General features: G+C 32.5%; 1 protein-coding gene and 1 long non-coding RNA gene across 2 annotated transcripts; one reads left to right on the top strand and one right to left on the bottom strand.

Moving 5' to 3' along the window:
- Positions 1 to 223: 223 nt before the first annotated feature.
- LOC114714956 (fatty acyl-CoA reductase 1-like) lies at positions 224 to 23,078 on the bottom strand. The gene is made up of 9 exons (XM_028899754.1): positions 22,810 to 23,078; positions 19,933 to 20,353; positions 16,988 to 17,088; positions 1,875 to 2,073; positions 1,608 to 1,769; positions 1,373 to 1,454; positions 959 to 1,231; positions 713 to 840; positions 224 to 572 (listed from the first exon to the last, which is right to left on the bottom strand). The coding sequence occupies exons 2-9, from the start codon at positions 20,130 to 20,132 to the stop codon at positions 419 to 421; spliced, it is 1,299 nt and encodes a 432-aa protein (XP_028755587.1). The 5' UTR covers positions 20,133 to 20,353; positions 22,810 to 23,078; the 3' UTR covers positions 224 to 418.
- LOC114714957 (uncharacterized) lies at positions 17,891 to 18,859 on the top strand. The gene is made up of 2 exons (XR_003737497.1): positions 17,891 to 17,971; positions 18,610 to 18,859. It is a non-coding gene; the product is annotated as an uncharacterized LOC114714957 (long non-coding RNA).
- Positions 23,079 to 23,158: the final 80 nt, after the last annotated feature.

The raw sequence follows: 23,158 nt of genomic DNA, 5'->3' as shown, positions 1-23,158 counted from the left end.
ACCTTTAATCCTTTGAAAATTGTTATTCAGTTTCATTCGAAAATTTTTTTTGGGATTTTATAAAGAATCCTCATTAAATATTCTAACCCATCAAATGCATATCCCTAACATGTCTATTTACAATCTCTTTGATCTTTACTAATTAATTCCCAACAAATATACCATATAAAATTATTTTAATAAATAAAGAGGAAATTATGAAATAGCTGAATTTGCATGACAATTATGCACAAATCAATTGCATAACCATCTCCTATAATTACACACACATAACTAAAATTGAATTGGCAAAAGAACATATATGTGCGTGTTAGTCTGTTGGCATTCATTTATTATATTCCACTCATACCACACGACACTCACTGGTAATAAATTAAACTTCAGTACATATAATGTTCTTATATTCTGACCAATATTTCTATAATTTGGGAGATAACTTAATTACAAACTTGATGAGGCCAGGAATATGAACATTCATCATATAGTCTGTCCAATCAATGCTCTTGGGGTCGAATTCAACATTCCTCATCTTCGTTGCCATGTATAAGTTTTCTGTGTTTGTGACATCAAACCTGTTATGTACAAAATTTAATTCATGGTTAATCAAGTGTTTGAATTAATATATATATATATGTGTGTGTGTGTGTGTGTGTGTGTGTGTGAATAAAAAGTTTCCATTCTTTAAGGAATGAAGAATAGTTAAGGAACATACACGGCTTTGAAGAACGCATAGGGCTCGTAAATTTTAGCCATTCTTATCGTCAATTGGACCTTTTTTTCATTGACACTGTACCAATCATTGAAGATCTGGAAAAACGCCTTGTTCCCCAAATTTAACACCTTGTAGAATACATAAAAGTATTTATACAGGTGTATACATGAGTTTCAATAACTTAACGACGCAGATTTTCTGTCAGGCACATATAAATGAATTAATGAGGGCATATATATAGCATACCTTTAGTGGTAACACATATCGGATCATCAGGTGTGTCTGAAAATCCAGATTTGTTGCAAATCTTAACTTGGACGTCATTATTGGTTCTCCATTTTTGCTGGTCAGTGGGTGTTTTGAGAAGAAAAGATTTGAGAATTCACTAACATTTAATAATCTGAGAGGATTTCTGGAAGAAGAACAAACATGGTAGATGAAATTCCCTGAAGAATCTTTATTAAAGGAATGGGTCACCATTGCTGCCACCATGCAATTTGTCACCATGTCCACAGGTATCTATATATGTACAATCACCATTAATAATTTACATTTATTTTACTAGTTTAGTTTAATTTTTCTTATGAACTTTAGAAGAGGATTTAAATTTAAACAAGAAAAATAACATCTGATAAATATGCCAATGTTAGCCTAACTTACCATAGCCACTATTGTCTTAGGATCGCCTAGAAAGTTTGATATTGTTCCTTTACCATCGCTACCAATCACACTGTCAACTGTTCTGCAACCAATAAAAAAAAAGGAAAAAAAAAAACAAAGGAAGAAGCCATTGATAACAATACAAGAGACATGGAAGAAGACGACGAACATTATATATCACAATTCAACCACTACTATAATTGCAATAATAATAATAATAATAATAGTTGTATACCTGAAAGCTTCAATCCATCCGGGAAAGGGTTCTTTGATGGTACTTGTTATTATGGAAGGACGTATGATGATTAAGGGCACATTGTCTTTATAAGTTGACAGAATCATCTCTCCCATTGCCTTTGTGAATACGTAAGTGTTTGGCCACCCATACAAGTTTGCCCTGTTACGCTTTTATCAAATTTGAATGATCATCATCATCATAAATATATATTTTTATTAGACATAATTAATAACACATCATAATAAAATAGGAGCAGAAAGAAACCTCTCAATTCCATAATCTCTCATTGCAGAAGTCAAGGCCTCTCCGCCAACATTATCTGCTTCAAGCTCATTCATTCTTTTCTCCATCATTTCTTTTTCTGATTCAATATCTAATTTTGAGTTCCCTTTTATTGTCTGACCCATCTTTAATGGTTCTTCTTTAATCACCTTCTCATTGTAAGCTTCACCGCGTACATATGCTGAAAGATTTATATTACATAAGTTGGTTATATATATGAAAAAAATTAAAGATGATAAAACATGGGTAAAAGTATACATTTGGTTTTCTAACTTGATGTGAAGTTTTAGTTTTGTCTCCCGATTTTATGAAGGGTGAACTAGCATTGAGCACCCCGATCTTGTTATTTTTCATCTGCACTCAGCACCTTAATATTTTTAATAGTATAATTTCACCATTGTTTTTTTAAAATTTGGTGCCATCTCATCCTTTTTTTAAAAAATTTCCATTTTCCTTTTATTCATCTTAACAATTAATATTATTCATTTTGTTTTCTTTTATCAAATTATTAACAACTTTTATTGGAGTAACTAAATTGCAATCATATCTAAAAACTGAAAAAATGGGTGAAATTGAACTTAGTTAAAGTTGCACCTTTATCCTTTTATAAAGGGTTCAGTATGGTGAACTTGAAAATTTTCAGCCAAGAGTGTTAGATACCTAAAAGCTTTTTTGGAAGACAAACCGAAAAGCTTAAAACCGTAGCAATATTACCATTTATTGTTAAAAATATTAATAGTCAACATCACTGTGTTTACCGTCAATGTTATCTTTTAAATGACAAGGATAATATTGTTATGATTTTAAACTTTTAGAGTAAATTTGCTCTCAAAAAAACTTTTGGATGCCCAATGCTTTTGAGTGAAAACTTCCAGGGCATATTTCCACCTTAAGCTTTTTAGAAATTATCTTGTCAATCTTTGCATCTTAATACCCTTTGTTTTGTTAGACCTAAAGTTTTGACGATGACAAAGTAAATAGCTAAGTTTCTCTGCGTATCTTTACTGATAAGCTTTTATTGATCACTTATTGGATAAATGAGATTTTCAATCATGTTTTGGATAAATGGTTAAGTTTCTTTGCATATCTTTACTGTTAAGCATTTATCAATCACCTCTTGAATATATGAGTAAATTTCTCTACACTATAATCAGTTAAAGAGTTTTGGCTTGCCGATATGTTTATCGATTTCTATAATATTCGATAACTTGATCTGAAATTAAGTAATTACTCTTATCTCAGTATTTTACTGAACAACTTATGTTGTTCAAAAAAATATTCGATGAATCTCTTCTTGTTTTTAAAGTTACATGTTCTATAGAGAAATTAATCGATAATCTTATCAAATACATCTATCAATAATTTCATCAATAAATACATTTATCAAACACCTTATCGATAAAAGTCACGTTTTTCCTATCTTTCATATCTCTATCCAAGTTTTTTTTAAGAGTCTTTTCTAACAACTTTTTGATAAACGTAATTATTGATAAGCTTTCAAATAAAACTATTTAAAATAGATTTGAAAGTTTACTTCAATTATCAATAAATTTTTGGATAAAGTAAGTTATCGATAACATCCTATATAAAATTGAGTTATTTTGTTTGAAATTGTTCTTCACGCTGTTTTCAGAAAATATGATATTATTCCATCTTCAAACTTTTCTCAGCTCTCATTGTTTATCTTATATTTTTATTAAAATCAGAAATGGCCCTTACTCAGATGGGATGCAAGTAACAAATCCTTTCACTTAACTTTTGAAAAATCCTCGTGATAAATCACTTTATTTTAACTGTCACTCTTTATCGATAAGCTTTTTCATAAACTCTAGGATTCATAATGATTTTGATAAACGAGTCTTGCTTTCAAGTTCTCATGTTTCTAATTAATCGATAACCTTATCAATTAGGCTATTCATCGATGAGATCTTCGCAGAATTGATTTTGTGATTCTCTACTCTCTGATTTGTGAATTTCAATTCATAATTTAAATCCCAAGGTTGATCATTTCTTCTTTTAATTATTTGCATTCTCTGATAAAGTAACTTATTACATTTATTATAGAGACATTTTTACAGGTTACGAGGCTCAATAAAAAATTATCATAGGCTTAGGCTACCTATTAGAAACACATTAAATACAAGACAACCATTGCAACTACCAACATACGCAGATGCTACTTCAATGGTTACAAGCTCTCATGTCTAACAAATAACTAAAAATCTCTTGGTATAAAACGCGAAGAGCATTGAATGAAGAAAAGAATGAACTTGAGCTACCATATGTCGAATTAATTCCTTGCATTCAATCCTCTGTTTCTTAACTTTGAGCATCAGTGTTCATTTTATATACTCTTAAAGAGAGTCTATAAATCCTTTTACTCATTTAGCAAGTGACTCAGGAGTGTGGGACTCTTAAGGGGATTGTATATCCTTACAGGAAGTAAGAGGGAGTGATTGAGAGAGCTCAATTACTGTACTGTGATGCCAAGAGCCTTTTGAATCTTGGAGTTAGTGAAGAAACTTAGAGGTGTTCTAAGAACTGGACGTAGATTAAGTGGTTGGGACTAAACCAATATAAAGTCCTGCATGTTTTTCTTCTCTGACTCTCCTTCAGTAAAATCTCTCTAAACTTATCTATTTTTCTTAATTCAGTTAAATTTTAGAGCATATTTTTTATCACCCAATTCAGCCCCCTCTTGGGTAAAACTGCTACACTAACATTTGGTATTAGAGCAGGTCTCTTTGAATAAAACTTAACCGTCTCAAGAGAGACCCTAATGGCAGGATTTGGTGATAGACTGCTACTCGAAGGATGCTCTACGATAAAACCACCCAATTTTAATGGAGAGAACTTCACCTTTTGAAAGTTGAGAATGAAAATCTTCATCAAGGCATAAGAATACAGATTATGGAACGTAATAGAGTAAGGCAATTATACTCCCAAGAAGACAATAAATAATCAACAGGTCCCTAAGGATCTAAGTGAATTTGACGATGAGGATAAAAGGCTTATTCTGCTGAATGACAAGGTGATTAATATGGTGACATGTGCCTTAAATCAGAAAGAATTCTTTTAGGTTTCAAGCATGAAAATAGCAAAAGAAATATGGGAAACTCTAAAGATAACTCACGAAGGAATAACTAGGGTGAAACAAAGCAGAGTCAATACTATCACTATAGAATTTGAGCTATTCAGAATGAAAGTTGGAGAAGGCATTCGAGATATAGAAGTAAGGTTCTCATACCTCATTAATCACATGAATGCTCTCGACAAAAAGTATAGCCAAGAGGGTCAAGTAAGGAAGATACTGAGCAGACTCACCAAATAGTGGGAACCAAAGGTGACAAGCATTGAAGAAAAAAAAGGAGAATCAATCCGGTCAGTTGTTGTACTCTTTAGAAGCCTAACAGAGTACGAAAGCAAGCAGAAGTATAGAAAGGAAATGAATGAGAAAACCCACAAAGGTATTATGTCACACCTCCTTTATTACCTCATTATACATCAATTAGAACCATTCAGAATCATTATACAAGGCTTAAGTGTGAGAAATTTTAATCTCACAATTTCCATTTCCTGATTTTCGTACACTATTCACAGTAATTTTGGACCAATTTTGAAAATTTATAACTAATTGTAGAAAAATCTAAACAAAGTGGTTCCAAGCTCTATGGAAAGCTCTTGACATGCTCTTTAAAGAAAAAAAATACTCTTTGGTATCCAGACCTCATGTATCAATCCCAGATCTCGCTCAACATGGTACTATTCATTTAGTCATTTTTCAATTTTCTAGGATTTATGCCCAAATTTAGAAGGGCATAACTTTCTGTACAAAAATCCAAATTTAATGAATTACCAGTTTTTAAAGCTAAAAATGATATCTATAAGTATGTCAAATTTTAGATCCAGATTCATCCAAGTGCTCAAAATCATGTTGGTCAAACTTTACTCCCAAAAAGTCAACTTTTATCCCTTTTCTCATACCATTCTTCCTTTTTCTTTTTCTTTTTCTTTTTCTTTTCCTTTTCCTTTCATCTGGCTTTTCCCATCATACAACACATACGTCAACCATAATTTCTTGAGCAATTGTTTAAATATAAGATATCCATGTCATTGATACACATTTCACTATAGTCCATACATATGCATAATATTACATAACAAGCGTCATACATATACAAAGATGGTAAATCACTTCCATATACTTCCGTAACATAATTCCTTCCATCGATATACCATCTCCCTATTCTTGAACATATCCCTGAGGATCCTATTGATTATTTATTATTGAGGGGAATGAGATTTCATCCACGTGTCCTAATTCTAGATTTTTCCAACAATTATCTACTAATTTTGGGTTTTTTTTAATTAATTTGAAGCCTCCAGAATTATCACGAAATTGGACTTCATTCCAAGCCCAATATGGGTCCCACAAATGGTTTAGGATGGCTCAAAAAGATGACTCACAACCCAAATCAAAATCCCAAACCATTTTGAAACTTTATCAGTTACTATTCACTCGTAACATTCTGTAATTTTTTGAGGCCTCCAAAAATTCATTTCTCTCCATGTCATTCACCTTTTAAAATAATTATTCTCCTTTAATTTTCCACTGTTTTTTTAAAAACCTCCGTATTCAGAAAATTCTGTAATAATTTATTTTCACACCGATTTCACCTCTAAGGCCTTCATTGAGGTTCCAAAACCTCTAATTCACTAATTTTTCATTTTTAGGAAATTTTCTAGAATTTTTCTCAAATTTTTCCATTTTTCCCTTCTTAGATTGATAAATTTGAAAATGTCAGTCCGGACCCTTTTTGGGTCTCAGACCATACTTAGTTTTCTTATCCAACATTCTTTCCCTATTGGCCCTCAACTAAATTTTCATCCCTTCTATCAATGCTAAATTCACCTGGATGTGACACATTGCTCTTAAAGTTTAAGAGAGTAAAAAAGATGGTGAAGAAGACCTGAAGGATGAAGAAATAGATCTCATAATCAAGAGATTCAAAAAATTCTACTAGAACAAAGTACGAAGGAGATTTCAACCAAAACGAAAGGCCTCCACATCTCAGATGGAACCTAAAGAACCAGTCATCTACTTTGAATGGAAGAAACCTAGACACATTAAAGCAGACTGTCCTTAGTTATCTAGATCGAAGGATAAAGGTAAAAGAAAAGGAAAATTCAGAAAGAAGAAGGCCTTCGTCACCTCGATATGGGGAGATAGCTCATCAGAAGATGATAATGATGATGGGGAGACGGCCAACATCTGTCTTATAGCATAAGAAGATGAAGATTTTGAGACTGATGAGGTAATCATTTCTAAAGCTTCCTATGATGAATTATAGTCTAAATTTAATGCTTTACATTCTAAATTAGTAAGCTCCAAAAAGAAAATCAAGAGTTTGGAAGAATAATTGAAGCAAAAAGAGGCCAATCTTTCAATTTGTACAAAGTATGAGTAGATCAAAAGGAAAAACAAAGAGCTCACAAAGAATCTTGAAAAGCTTACAAATGGCAGTGAAATACTCAAAGTAACATTAGGAGCTCAACGATGTACAACGAACAAATCCAGAACAGGATATGATCCTACTCAGGATAAGAGAAAAATAAGGAAGAAAAGTGGTGAACAATCGTAGTTAACATTCTTTAAAAATTCAATTAATTCATCTAATCCCTTCGTGCACTGTTCTTACTATAACTGTAAGGGTCACACTATATCTTCTTGTTATCACAAGAACAAAGAAACCTACAGAATATTAAAATGGGTGCCCAAAGATACTTATGTACCACGGATAATGCATACTAACCAAAAAGGACCCAATAAAATATGGGTACCTAAAGCTTGATTTTTTTTTTATGCAGGTTTGTCTTAAGGCATCTAAAACAAATAAATGGTACATTGATAGTGGATGCTCAAGATATATGACAGGTGATATTGACAAATTCTCCACTTAGAAAGGTGGTAAAGTAAGTTTCGGAGGGAATCAATTTGGAAGAATAGCCAGAATTAGAGAAATAAGAGGTGACAAAAGAATGAAAGTTGAAGACGTTTATTATATTGAAGGACTATGTCACAGCCTACTCAATGTCAATCAAAGTGCCAACAAAAAAATCTAGATAATCTTCGATTAAGAAGAATGCATGATCATCAACAAGGATGAGTTACCACTTAAGAAGAAAGAACTGAATGCAAAATTGAAGGCTCTAAGGGATGGTAATTGCTATACTATTCAAATAGATTCAAAGTCTTCTGAAAATTGCTTTGTGAGTAAAAATGACAAAAGCTGGCTTTGGCATAAACATCTTGCTGATATAAATATGAATCGACTTTCAAAATTAACCAAAAAAGATTCAGTTATTAGTTTACCTAAAATTCATTTTAAACATGACATTATCTTTGATGCTTGTCAGAAGGGAAAAAAAACAAAGTCCTCTTTTAAATTAAAGAAGACAGTCTCAACTGAAAGACCACTCCAAATGCTTCATATGGATTTGGTTGGTCTATAGAGAGTTGAAAGTTTTGGTGGAAACTTATATACTCCAGTGATAGTTAATAACTATTTAAGATTTACTTGGATGCTATTTCTCTCTTTAAAAGACGAGACTTTTAATGCATTTATTATTTTTGCTAAAAAGGTCCAAAATAAGAAAGTTATGTCTATTGTGTCAATCAGGATTGATCATAAAGGAGAATTCGAGAATAATGAGTTTGTTGACTATTACGATGAACATGGCATCGATCACAATTTCTCAACACCAAGAACACCTCAACAAAATGGAATCATGGAATGAAAAAATAGAGTTCTCACGAAGATGGCCAGAGCAATGTTAAATGAAAAAGAAATATCTCAAGTGTTCCAAGTAGAAGCCATAAGTATGGCATGCTATATCTCCAACAGAGCATACATAAGAACATTGCTCAGGAAGACTCCTTATGAGTTGCACGAAGGAAGGAAGCTAAATCTAACTCATCTGAGGATCTTTGGAAGTAGATGATATATTCACCAACAATAATAAAGAAAATCTTGGTAAATTTGATCTTAAAGCTGATGAAGGTTTTTTTTGGGATATTGTAACCGTAGTAAAGCTTATAGAGTTTTTAATAAAAGAACTTCTACTATAGAAGAATCAATTCAAGTTGTGTTTGCTGAAACTAAGTCAATCTCAAAACCTCCAGATGATAACACTGAGATTGTTCAAGGTTTAGAAAAATTGGGTCTAGGCAAGTCACTAAACAAAACGCCTTTGGTAGAAAATGAAGAAAATAAAGATAAGCCAAATGAAACGTTTTGTCAGGATGATTAAGAACAACCCAAGGCTTGGAGACATAACAAAGACCATTCTCTAGACTAAGTCATTAGGGAAGTCAATGAAGGGGTTAACACTCGAAGACAAGTAGGGCTACGCAAAGAACCAGCAACCCACTAAACCCGTCCACAACCCTGAAAAAATTTTACTCGTTTGGGCCCGCCCAAAATGCATATAAAATGGGTGGGCTCAAACGAGCGCTCTAATATAATAAACGGGGGCTGTCTGTGCCCGCCTATTTATATTTTTTTATTTTTTAATCTATGAAGTGTATTATAATATGTTATTTTTCTCAGTCACACAACAATAGGAACCTTGGCTCAGTGGTAGAGGAGTCTTGCGCATTATATTGGTTCCAACTCCTAGGTGCGATTCCCGTTGCCCGCACTAGACATGTTTTTATCAAATTTTTATATATCATTTAAAATTTAGAACTAAACAATTAGAAAAGGAAGTAAGAAACCCTCTCTGCCTCTCGCTGCTTAGGTTCGCTACTTCACTGTTCCCCAATCCTTTCCTATCGCAGGTCGCCGCTTTTCTTCTCTTCCCAAAGTCCTTTCCATTTTCCTGTTTTTACTTCTCACCAATATTTTTTATTGTTGCCTTCCTCCTCCACCTACTTCTCTCTTCTTTCTCTACTCTCTCACATCACTGTCACCATCTCTCCTCCATTGATACTAAGCTACCTCAGCCATGGATCTCTGATCTTGACCACCCGAAGGGCAACGGTAACCAGTTAGCCACTCTCATGGCTTCATCACAGTGTCAACCTCTTGGCATCTCGCTCTAGCATCTTCTCTCTACATCCATAACTACTCACTACTCTTTGCTCTATCGTGCCTCAGCCTCATCAGTCTCATACTCATTCATTGAATTTGAATCTATTTGGTGTAAGCTGGTTGTAATTTTTGCTATGACATTTTTTTATTCTCTTTAAATCTATCATCTTCATTTTCAAAAAATGTTTTGCCCTTCCTGATCTTGTCATTTTTTTATGAAATTTAGTTGAGTTCTGACTTTGAAAATTTGGCTTTAATGACAATGAGCTATGGATTATGGTTATCACTTGTCAGCGCCTTTTAAGCTGATTCAAATTTCTAGCTCTTTTTTTTTTTTTTTGTCAAGAAAAAGGAAAGTCAGTCCCTAAATGGGTTGCCCATAACCCATTTAAGTTGACCATTTATTCTCAGCTCATTTATTACGGGCTTAAATGGGTTCATCACAGGTATAGGGCAGCTCGTACCCATATAACTTTAAACGGATGGGCTAAGGGCTAGGGCACAGGCTGCTCAACCCACTTGTTGCTCTGCCCTAGAGACAAGTGTTCAATGAAGTGCATTTCTTTACATTTATTTCAAATATTGAACTAACCAATATTGATAAGGTTTTATCCAATAAATTTTGGATAGTGGCCATGCCAGCAGAGCTGAACCAATTTGAGAGAAATCAAGTTTGAGACTCGGTATCCTAACCTAATGACCATCTAGTCATAGACACTAAATGGGTATTCAAGAATAAACTCAATGAATCTGCACAAATCATTAGGAACAAGGCTAAATTGGCTGTAAAATGCTATAACTAAGAAGGTATTGATTATGAGGAAACATATACTCCAATAGCCAGATTGGAAGCCATACAAATACTCCTAGCCTTTACCTGTATAGAAGACTTCAAATTATATCAAATGGACATCCAAAGTGCCTTTTTAAATAGTTACATAATGGAAGAAGTATTTATTAAACAACCCCCTGACTTTGTAGATCCCAACCTTCCTGATCATGTTTATAAATTGAAAAAGGCATTATACAATTTGAGACAAACACCTAGAGCATGGTATGAATGCCTTAGCAGTTTCCTGATAGAAAAAGGTTTTGAAAGAGGCAAGGTTGACACAACACCTTTTATAAAAAGGAACTCTTAATAGTTCAAATTTATGTAGATGATATTATATTTGGTGCTACTAATAAAGATCTTTGCCAAAAGTTTGCCAAGTTGCTACACAAAGAATTTGAGATGTCAATGATAGGAGAACTAAATTTCTTTCTGAGATTACAAATCAAACAAAGAAAGAATGGCATATTCATATCACAAATGAAATATCTGAGAGAACTTCTAAAGAAATATGGATTGGATTAGGAAAAAAATGCAAACACTCCAGTGAGCTCAACGATATCTTTGGATGTAGACAAAAAAGGCAAGAATGTGAACTTAACAAAATATCAAGGAATGATAGGATCATTACTCTATCTCACAGAAAGCAAACCAAACATTCAATTTAGTATAGGAATGTGTTAGATATCAGTCAGCTCCTAAAGGAATCATATAAAGAAGCTATCAAGAGAATTCTTAGATATCGTATCGAAACACTAGATCTAGGGATATAGTATCTGAAGAAAGGATCAAAATACTTAATGGGCTACTCAGACGTTGATCATGGAGGATATAAAACTGATAGAAAAAGCACAAGTGGACAATGTCAATTCCTCAGAGGATGTCTAGTCTCATGGTCAAGTAAAAAGCAAAACACCATAGTTGTATCCTCCACCGAGCCAAAGTATATTGCCACTGTAAGTTGTTGTGCTCAAACATTATGGTTAAAACAATAATTACAAGATTTAGGGATCAAGTTAGAGAAAATTCCAATTCTTTGTGACAATACAAGCACAATCAGCTTATCAAAGAATCCAGTTCATCATGCTTGAACCAAGCATATCATTGTATGACATCATTTCATTCGGTATCATGTTCAAAAAAAGGATGTGAAAGTAGAATTCATTCCTACTTAATATTAAGTGGTAGACGTCTTCATAAAACCACTCGATCAACAAAAATTCATTTTCTTTAGACGAGAATTGGGAACGGTGAATCCCAATAAGTTGTAAGGAATTCCATTTTATCTCTTCATTCTAAGTATTTAAATTTAATTTTTTGATGATTTGAAAGCTAACTTAAGCATCAAAGTAGAAAGAAATTTGTTTTGCAAGATACTCTGTTATGACATTGAAAAACAGAGATAAACAAAGGAGCAAATTTTTGAAGAATATATCGATAGTTGCTTAAGAAGGTATTTAAAAATTACTACATTTATTGATGGTTTAATCGATAATGACATTTGTAGATATCATTATCAAACATGGAAGCATCTAAAAAACCTTCAAGGAAAGATCAATAACGAATTCAAAAATACACATTATCAAACACATTACTGATAAGACTACCAAAGAAATCGTGGAAAAAGAGAAAAGGACTCGCAGGTAATACTTATCGATCATCTTATCGAAAATCTAAAATTTTGAAGTGCTTATCAGAAAATAGGATTATCAATGAGAATATCGATCAGCACAGGTAGGTATGGGTTTTAGCTATAACTTATAGTTATACATAACATATTCGATAAACTGCTTTTTCAATAACATGTTCCATAATTTTTCCATCTATTTTCTACTGTTCTTCTTTTTCTTCAACTTATTGATGAGCTTATCAATAACATACTTTACTAATAACCTGATTGATAATTCCCTATGTTTAAGTGTAAATTTTTTGAAATTAGATCATCAATTCCTAGAACCCTAACTTGATAAACCATTACCCATGTTTTCTAGCAACGATCCAATCTCACCTGTTTCTTTAAATTTCCTTCAAAATTCTTCTAAAATCACTTCCTAAACATCTTTTGACCTCCTTAAACCCCTCCTTACTTAGAAAATTCCTAAATTTCTCCTCAAAATTCTCATTTTGCACACCATCAAATGGCTCAAGCGAAGCAACCTGGTTCCAGAAGCACAAGGAAGAAAGCTTAGAGAAGCATGCTCAAACCAAGGAAACTATTCCCTCAAGTGCCAAAACCAAGTATCAACCAAAGGTTCGACAAGAGAAAGCACCCAAAAGTAGCACTCTGAAAATCTGAGATAGCTAAACCCAAGGCTCATCTCAAGAAACTCCAAGCAAGAGGAAGACTCGCTCAACCTCTAAACTTCCTCCAGTTTTTGAAAGATAAAAAATTGAGTCAGATGAAGGTGTCTCAATTCAAAAAGCCATTAATGCAGCTCTAGGATTGGTAGTCCCTAAATAACTAAGAAGGAAGAAGCAAAGAGCGAGTGAAGGAGCCTCTTACCAAGCTCCATTTCAAGGTAATCCTTCACAAGCTTCGGCAGAAGAATTTCTAGAAGGAAATCCGAATCAGGATGTGGAATTGGGAACATTTAAATCAAACTTTACTCTAAGAAAATTTTGTCTTGTGGTATATGTGAACTTAGAGCAACTAAAAGCCAATGACAAAATTAGATTAGATCTTTCTAAACCTATAAAGCACTATGAGAATTGGCTGAGAATTGAAGAAGCCTATAATCCATAAGTGGTTAAAAGATTCCATTGCAATATGGAAGTAAGTGACACCTCTGATGATGAAGGAAATCTGACTAGAAGCTATATCACCACCAAGCTCAGAGGCAGAACAATCAAGCTGGACTCTAAAAAAATCAATGAGTTTCTGGGTACTCATGATCATGTGTGAGGGCCTAAGATGAAATTCTGTCAAGGTCTACAAGATTCTAATGTAGATTGATACCTATCCTAGAGAATTCAGCTTTCCTCCAAGTTAGATGTGTGATTATTTCAGAATAATGCACTACATCTACTCCAAGAGCATGGTAAACAAGTCTAGAAGCTTCTCTCACCTAACTCAAGAGGATTACATCTTGTTAGCTAGGATCATCAGTAGAGAAAAGATCAATATTGGAACAATGATATATAGTGAAATCAAGAATTTCACTTTGTTCAAGTCTAGAACAACTCCAATACCTTATCCTAAATTGGTCTCCTATTTTCTCTAACTGCACAACATCGATCATCTAGAGCTAGGAGACAAAAAGGAGAAAATTCCTAATTTTGGCACTACTCAACTTAACAAGATGAAGATACATCTTCCTTTCCAACCAACATAAAATTAGCAGAAAGGAAAGCAACCAACTATCAATACATCCAACGGTCAAGATGAAGCTTAATCCTATGCAGACCAAGCTCAAGCCTTTGCACCCTCATTTCTTGGAGCATCTATATGGAGTATGTTTCAGGCTGAGCTTCAAGCATTTGAAGTCAGATTATATACCACAGCTAAGGAACTTAGGGAAGTATCGGATAAGAATTTTGAAGGGCTCTACACTGTGTTATCCCTTTATAGACAAGCAATAGCAGTCCTAGAATAAGGAGTCACTCAGAGGTTTAATGCTTTAGAAAAGCAGCTTCAAGATATTAAGCGTCTAGTCAATTCCCTTGCAGCTAACTTTTCTACTCCTGGAACCTCTTTCTCGTTTGAAGAACTGTTCTCTCATCTATCTGCACCAGCAATAGAACCTGGACCTTCTTCTGTTCCTCCTCCAGTTCCCACACCCACTATGTTTGTCCCCACTTCATCCTCAACCACTACCACAAACCCTCTTACCATCATCTCTGTCTTACCTCTTCCACCTATCTCTCATGCTGTTTCTCAAACCACTCAACTTCCTCCTCTTCCTATTCCTTTCACTGCACCCACTTCGTCCTTAGTCTCTACCCTGTCGGTTTTTTATGATGACAAAAATAGGGAGAATAGTCCTCTGGATGATGCGGATATTGATTAGATTTTTTCTAAGCTTATGACTTTTTGTTACTATGTTGCTATTTGAACTATCTGGCTAATTGTTGCTTACTTGTCTATCTATTTAATTAAAAAAGTTTGTTTTATATATATATATATATATATATATTAGTTTCTGGTGATCTCATCTCTTTGATTTTATTCAACTTGTTGATTTTTTACTTTTTTTTAATTATTCTGCACTTTTTGTTTATTCCACACTTTCTCTTTTGTCATCATAGAAAAGAGGAAGAATGTTAGACTTAAGGTTTTGATGATGACAAAGTAAATGGCTAAGCTTCTCTGTATATCTTTACTGATAAGCTTTTATCGATCACTTCTTGGATAAATGAGATTTTTGATCATGTTTTGGATAAATGGCTAAGTTTCTCTGCATATCTTTACTGTTAAGCATTTATCAAGCACCCCTTGGATGAAAAGGTAAGTTTCTCTTTACTACAATCAGTTAAAGAGTTTTGGCTTATTGATTTGTTTATCAATTTCATAATCTTTGATAACTTGATCTGAAATTGAGTAAGTACTATTCTATCAGTATTTTACTGAACAACTTATGTTGTTCAAAAAAAATGTTCAATAAATCTTTGCTTATTTTTAAAGTTACATGTTCTATGGAGAAATTAATCAATAACCTTATCGATAAATACGTTTATCGATAATTTTATCGATAAATACATTTATCGAACACCTTATCGATAAAAGTCACGTTTTTCCTATCTTTCATATCTCTGTCTAAGTTTTTTTTTAAAGAGTTTTTTCTAACATCTTTTCAATAAACATAATTATTGATAACCTTTCAGATAAAATTGTTTAAAATGGATTTGAAAGTTTACTTCAATTATGGATAAGTTTTTGGATAAAGTAAGTTATTGATAACATCTTATATAAAGTTCTGTTATTTTGTTCAAAATTGTTCTTCACGCTATTTTCAGAAAATATGATATTATTATATCTTTAAGCTTTTCTCAGCCTTTATTGTTCATCTTATATTTTTATCAAAAGCAAAAATGGCCCCTAACTCAAATAGGATGCAGGTAACAAGTCCTTTCGCTTAACTTTTGAAGAATCCTTGTGATAAATCACTTTATTTTAACTGTCACTCTTTATCAATAACCTTTTTCATAAACTCCTTGATCCATAATGACTTCGATAAATGATTCTTGCTTTCAATGTCTCATCTTTCCAATTAATCGATAACCTTATTGATTAGGCTATTCATCAATGAGATCTTTGAAGAATTGATTCTGTGATTCTTTGCTCTCTGATCTGTGAATTTCAATTCATAAGTTAAATTCAGTTGATCATTTCTTCTTTTAATTATTTGTATTTTCTAATGAAGTAACTTATTACCTTTATTACAAACACATTTCTATAGGTTACGAGGCTCAACGAAAAATTATCATAGGCTTAAGCTACCTGTAAGAAACGCATTAAATATGAGACAACCATTACAACTACCAACCTATGCAAATGCTACTTCAACGGGCACAAGCTCTCGTGTCTAATGGATAACTCAAAATCTCTCTGTATAAAACGTGAAGAGCATTGAATGAAGAAAAGAATGAACTTGAGCTACCATATGTCGAATTAATTCCTTACATTCAATACTCTGTTTCTTAACTCTGAGCGTCAGTGTTCATTTTATATACTCTTAAAGAGAGTCTGTAAATCATTTTACTCATTTAGCGAGTAACTCAAGAGTGTGGACTCTTGAGGGGATTGTATCTTTATAGGAAGTAAGGGGGAGTGATTGAGAGAGCTCAATTACTATATTGTGGCGCTAAGAGCCCATTGCATCTTGGGGTTAGTGAAGAAACTCACAGGTGTTCTGAAAACTAGATGCAGGTCAAGTGGTTGGGACCGAATCAATATAAAGTCTTTCGTGTTTTTCTTCTTTGACTCTCCTTTGGTGAAATCTCTCTAAATTTATTTACTTTTCTTAATTCAGTTAAATTTTAGAGCATATTTTTTACTACTACACTAACAAGTTTCAAATGAGGATTATGTCAATTATTATTGTTTTCAAAAATTAAGATTAATATACAAGTATTTAGGAATGCTTTGTTAACATTTAAAATTTTAAATTTGAAATATTTCTTTCCAATTGGATCATATAACAACAGGAGATGAGGCAAGAGAGTCTACATACCTGTGGACACATGGAGAAGAGCTTGTAAATTAGGACAACTCTTCGCAAAGTTTAAAACATGCAAAGCGCCCAGTGTGTTGATTTTCATTGCAACATCAAATCTGCATCAATTAGACATTTCAAATATTTGCCAAATAATTCTAAGCAAACTGATAGAGTGCATATTTTATAGGTAAATAGGTAGAGTGTAACATTCCAAATTTTAAAGATATAAAAAATAGGTTATAAAGGAATTATAAGGTTCAAAAGAATTATTTTAAGGATTAAATTTATTGGCCAAAAAGACTATTTTCTAATGAAATTTTAAAGAGATAAAGGAGAAAAATAATTATTAAAATTATTTAATGCCCAAAAATTTGGAGAGATGTTATGAAATATTGTTTTAAGCATTTAGAAAATTTATGAAGAGGTTTAATTTCCCAAATATGGCTTAAATGATTTTAAAGCTCATTTCTGAAGATAAGAGCCTATTACCCTAAAAATTGAAGAAAAAATAGTTAATGTTCAATTTGTGAGCCAATATTTTTAGGATAAGTATTTTGTAAGGTAAAGAATCTATTTGAAGAAGTTAATTCATATAAAGTCTTAAGAATTAATTTATTTAAGGCTTATATTATTAGAAAATTCAAGAAAAATAACTCAGAGTTTATTTTTTGCTTGAAAAGTTTAGAAAAATTAGTCTATAAGATAAAGAAGTTAATTGAGAAATAAAACCCTTATAAAGTGTTAATTATTAATTTTTAGAGTAATTTGGCGTCTTAAGAATAACGGAGAAGGGATGAAATTGAAAACAAAACCTGGTAGAAGGACAAAATGGTCCAAGGGCCATTATAAATCCATCAGCCCTACCTTTTCCCTTCGTTTTCAGTTTTCACGATCGAAACAGAGTGAGAGAGAGCAAGATGGAAGAAGAGGAAGAAGACCGAAGTGGTAGGAGAGGAAGACAGGGATATTTCTTGGGTGCAAGCTTGGATTTAGACTAAGGTAAGCCACATAAACCTTCTCACAACTCACATCCTCTGTTTCTTCATTTGGGGTGTGTTCTGCAAGATGATGGTGGTTGAAATCTGATTTTAGAGAGAGAAAATGAATAACACTGTATAATAGGGTAAGAAAACATTAAGGGAAGATGGAATATAGGTTGTATTGCTTGTTTCTTGGCTTGCATGATTGAATAAAGCCGTGGCAAGATGATTTCGAATCTGGACCTTGCTTTCCAGAGGCATTTCTGTCATTTCTTCTCATGAAATCTGATAGAAATATTTAAATGATGGAATATATAGATTATATAAATGTTAATTGATTTATGATGTTGTGAGCATATTATTAGGAGCTGAGATTTGGGGGTGAAAACGGAAGCGGCCTCACTGTTTGATTCTTCCAAATGTTAAACGAGTACCATAAATCATTAAAGCGTAATTGAAGACTCCCATATGATGTTTAAAACAATATAGCTAAAGTTGGAAAATTTTCGGACTTAAGAATGATGCTGCCGGAAATTTTAAAAGACGGTTAGATGCTCAAATTGATGAAATTGTTGTGTTCTTGATTATGGTTGGGTGTTCTTGGTTATGGTTGGCCGGATGGTTTGAATCCATTTCTCAAATCTGAAAAATTTTCAGAGTTGATAGGGCTGCTTTTGGAAATTTTGAAGAGGCGAGATTGTGCATATTCCAATAAAGGTTATGGTTTAAGTGTTGCATACATGTGTGTGGTAGAAAGCTTGATGGGTTTGAATTTTTGAAGCCGGAATCTGATTCAAAACTCCCTGTTTGGTGTTTCCAAATGCTGAATAACTTTTATAGATGATCAAACCATGCTTAGAGATGCTGAAAGGATGACTGGATGGAAATTAATGGAGCTGGAATTTCAGAAAATTATAGAAGAAACGCTGTCAAACCGAAACAAACCTAATTTGTTAACAATGAAAGCTGCATTTAAGTTTTTAATCGAATAAATATTACTCCCTCCGTCCCTTATTATAACCAACATAGGACTCTATTATATAGATTCAAAAGTTAGTTAAAAACAATAAATAGGTAAAAATTAGAAGTTCTTTATCTAAACTACGCTTATTTATGAGGGGGAGAGTATAAAAAAAAGAATAAGAAAGTGATTATAATAAAGAGAATAATGAAAGAGAGAAAATGTTTGATGGAGAGAGATGATAGTTTGGAAAATGAGACAATAAATATATTGAGTATTAAAATAAGTAATCAATAGAGGCAAATTAGAAAATTTGCTACAAAAATTTAAGATAACTTGCAAATGTTGCTTGTATTTAGGGACAAGACGGGAATAGAAGACAGGAATAGTAGTTGTTGCTTATAAAAAGTGACGAAAGGAGTATATATACATATATGTGTGCTGTTGTGTTATGATAAAAATAGATTATTGAAGCTGAAAAACATATGCATGTAGCTGTTTAATGCTATTTGGAGATGACGAGTGAGTAACTATATATATAAGTGATGGTTAGGGACACAGGCTGGAAAATTAAACTCACTGTTTAATGCTATTTTGAGAGTGATTTATTATTTGTTACAACTAAGTCTATCAAGTACAAGAAGAGATCATTTATAACCATGTTAGTAGTTCACTCTGTTTCTAACATAGTTATACATTGGAAGTGAGCAAGTCTCTTTTATAACCACGATATGATAGTGTATAGATTGTACATTTTTGTTTTTTTTCATATATCATAGTTATGAGGAAAATAGGTCAAGTATGGTAAGCAGGTTGTAGGGTTTTACAGAACCAACCTCTTGGAAATATTTTTTAAGACTGCCTACGTCAAATGCTTTTTATTAATTATCTAAATTAGTAGAAACAAAACCTCCCTATAAGTACGATCCGAGATACTCTATCATTTTTCTACACTAATCCTGTACACCTGCATGAGTGATCACAAATATATCAATCTAGTGAGTTTCACAGTTGCTTACCTTTCATCAAACATAGTAGTCGCAGCTGAGCTCACTATAAAATCTACTTCTTCCGTGATTTTATCTCCAATATTTTCATCATTAAGTCCCAAGTTCACGAGTGAAACATCGCCAACAATAGCTTCCACCTTTTCTGATATGAAAGAATCAAAATCTGCACCCAACCTATCTCGAAGAACCTTGAACAAGTCCTTCCCCATAATCTAGCCATATTAAATATAAGAAGGAAAGAAAAACAAAGCATGTAATTAAGTAGATATGCATGTAATTTATAAATTGAAGAATGAATTAGCCATTAAATTAATGAATTTATGTACATCATCATGCAAGCGCTGTGCAGCTTTATCAGAGTCAGAAGCTCTTAGAAGAAGATACAATTTCTTCAAATCAGGTTGAGTCCTTAACGACTTTTCCACAAAAACTGCAAAGAAAATTAGGCGTTTTGATCAAAAAAGAAAGGATATAGTAATTGCTTGATGACAAAGTACACATGAGAAATAACACTTTTTTTATTGCTTAGTTACTTTACAGAGATAAAAGTGACTCCATAAACAAGAGTATTATGGAAAATAATTTGGGAAAATGATATTTAATGACCCTGAAAATTGTGAAATTCCAATTAAGGTTCTCAAAATCACATGATTCGTGTGAGAGATCAAAACTTGAATTGGAATTATGAAATTCAAGCACAATTACCAAAATACCCCGTTGGTAAAAAAAAAAAAGAAGAGTAAAATTTCAACTCGAGACTTATTATTTTACAATTACGACTTGTTATTTCTAGGTGATGTGTCATTATGAGAGTCATTTACAGATGGAGGTATTTGTAATTATGCTTGAATTTCATAGTTTCAGTTTAATTTGTAATTATGCTTGAATTTCATAGTTTCAGTTTAAGTTTTGGTCTCTCACAGGGATTGTGTGATTTTATGAATCCAAATCCAAATTTCACAATTTCTAGGGTCTTTCAATTTCATTTTTCTCAAAAAATTTCAATACATAGACGAGGAAATGTGACGTTATATTTAGAATCACGCTGGAACCCTCAAATGGATTTTATATTTAGAATTAGTAGGGAAGGGAGTAAGAGTCTGCCTCCATCACTGGACCTTAGCTATATATAGTTGCATAACTTGATAATTAATAATGATTATACAAAATTTAATGCAAAATTTGCTAAATCTATATTATCATTAGATATTTAACACATTTTTCTTCTTAATTTTATTTCGTTAAAATTCCCCCTTTTTAATTCATAGTTTCTTTGCTGCTGTTTATCCTGTTTTTATTTTTCCTCTCTCTCTCACCCTTGTCATCTTCATTTCAAATTACTACTCCGTACCTCAGCTACAATGCTACACATTACAACTGGATAATATTAGTTTTTTTTTTTTCACAACATGCATTTGGTATGTGTTTGTAATTTCCATTAATATACAACATAATTGAGTAGAGCAGAAATTAAGCTGCACTTTTTGCAACCAATAATATTGCAATTTATTGTATTTTGACAATTCTAATGTCAGCATATATATAGATCAGTTATTTTCTGTAAACTTGAAGCAAATAGCCTAGTTTCAACTGACCATTTCGTAATTATTCAATTTTTTGCACTGCCAACAAAATCACCAATTCATCTAACAAATCAATGCATAAAATTATCTAATTTTATGTGCTATTTAAAATATAAAAAAAAAAGCTACATGTTTGTCCCCCGCATCGCACAGGATTTGTACTAGTTTCTTTTAATAAAAGCATAATGTTTCTCTGCATATTCTTTAATTTTGTAGAACAATGTAATAAAATATTAAAAAGATGTTCTGTTTTTTGTATAATAAACTTTAATTTTTTGTTTTTCAAGATAAAAAAACCGTTCTCAAGAAATCAAACGAGTCCTAATTATTTTTTTCCGGTTATTATTGTTATACATTGCATGAAAGCTAGAAAGGTGTAACCAATAAAGAGATGGTCTGCCGGTGCAAGGGGCTCGAATTTGAGCCTTGGAGGAGATATCTTTGTGGGGAGGGAAAGCTACGGATCCCGAATCAGATTAGTTGATTGTTTGGATATTTGGTAATAAGATCCAGAAAAAAAATATCTGGATACTAGATGATGATATTTAAAAAGGGCTAAAAAGATGTATAGTTGTCCTTGCATACCTCGGTAAAAAATTGCTGATATTATTATGAAGAGTAACTTTCAAAACATTACATGTAAATTCATATTCACTTTATAATAAAAAGAATACGTCCACCTCGAATTACAAAAACAAGCAGCCTTATCCGGCAATGTGGGACTGATTAGTTAGATCCCATGACACTATCATGTTTTGTCAACAACTAAATTTCTGAATAGATCAATACTCCTACGGGTCTTAATATAGAATCTAATTGTTGAGTTAGATTTGGTTCTAAATATAAGATTTATTTTTCATATTTATCAATTTTCTCTAAATTACTCCTATGAATATTCTTTCAATCATAATCAACTAGGAGAGAAAGAAGAGGTATTAAGAAAGATGATTATAGTATTTTAGGAAAAACGTGTCATATTTCTTATAATTAAACTAACTTATCTAACTTTTGTAATCTAATTAAATTAATTAAATGAGTCATATATTAAGGTCCGGAGGGGTATGACTTTATTATCATGCTGCAAGTTGGACAAGTGGTCGTCGATCACTGAGATATTATGGACAAGAAAAAACAGCAGGTAGCGAAAATATCGTTGGTATGAATATAAATACAGATGTATCTATGTTTATATGTATATAACAAACAACTCTATTGAACAGATTGATTAATTACTTGTGGAAAATTTAATTTCCCTTGCAAAACTCTAGTTTCTTGTATTAGTGATGGGATAAAGATGATGTACCTTTTGCTAAGAAGCCCGTAGCACCAGTCACTAAAATGGTCTTTCCCTTGAGGAATTGTTGCGCACTTTCATTTTAAAGCTGCAAAGTTCTACTTCTTACTATATTGGGAGAGTAAGAAGCTAAGAAATTAAGTATGATACCTAATTCTAGAATCTAGAGATGGAAGAAGCTGCGGACTATTTATAGCTGGTGTATCTAACCTCACCACTGGACTCGCTGGCGTGACGGGTTGTTGGATTGTATTTAATATGATGATGTTTCCATTGAATGAATCATAGAATAATTTTGAAAAAAAAAAAGGGAAATTCCAATCCTAAAACTGTGATATTTTAATTTAGGGACCTTGTA

Source organism: Neltuma alba, unplaced genomic scaffold (assembly GCF_004799145.2).
Source record: "Neltuma alba isolate B1F8T4 unplaced genomic scaffold, ASM479914v2 tig00011557_pilon, whole genome shotgun sequence".
NCBI lineage: Eukaryota > Viridiplantae > Streptophyta > Magnoliopsida > Fabales > Fabaceae > Neltuma > Neltuma alba.
This window is presented reverse-complemented; position numbering and strand designations above follow the sequence as displayed.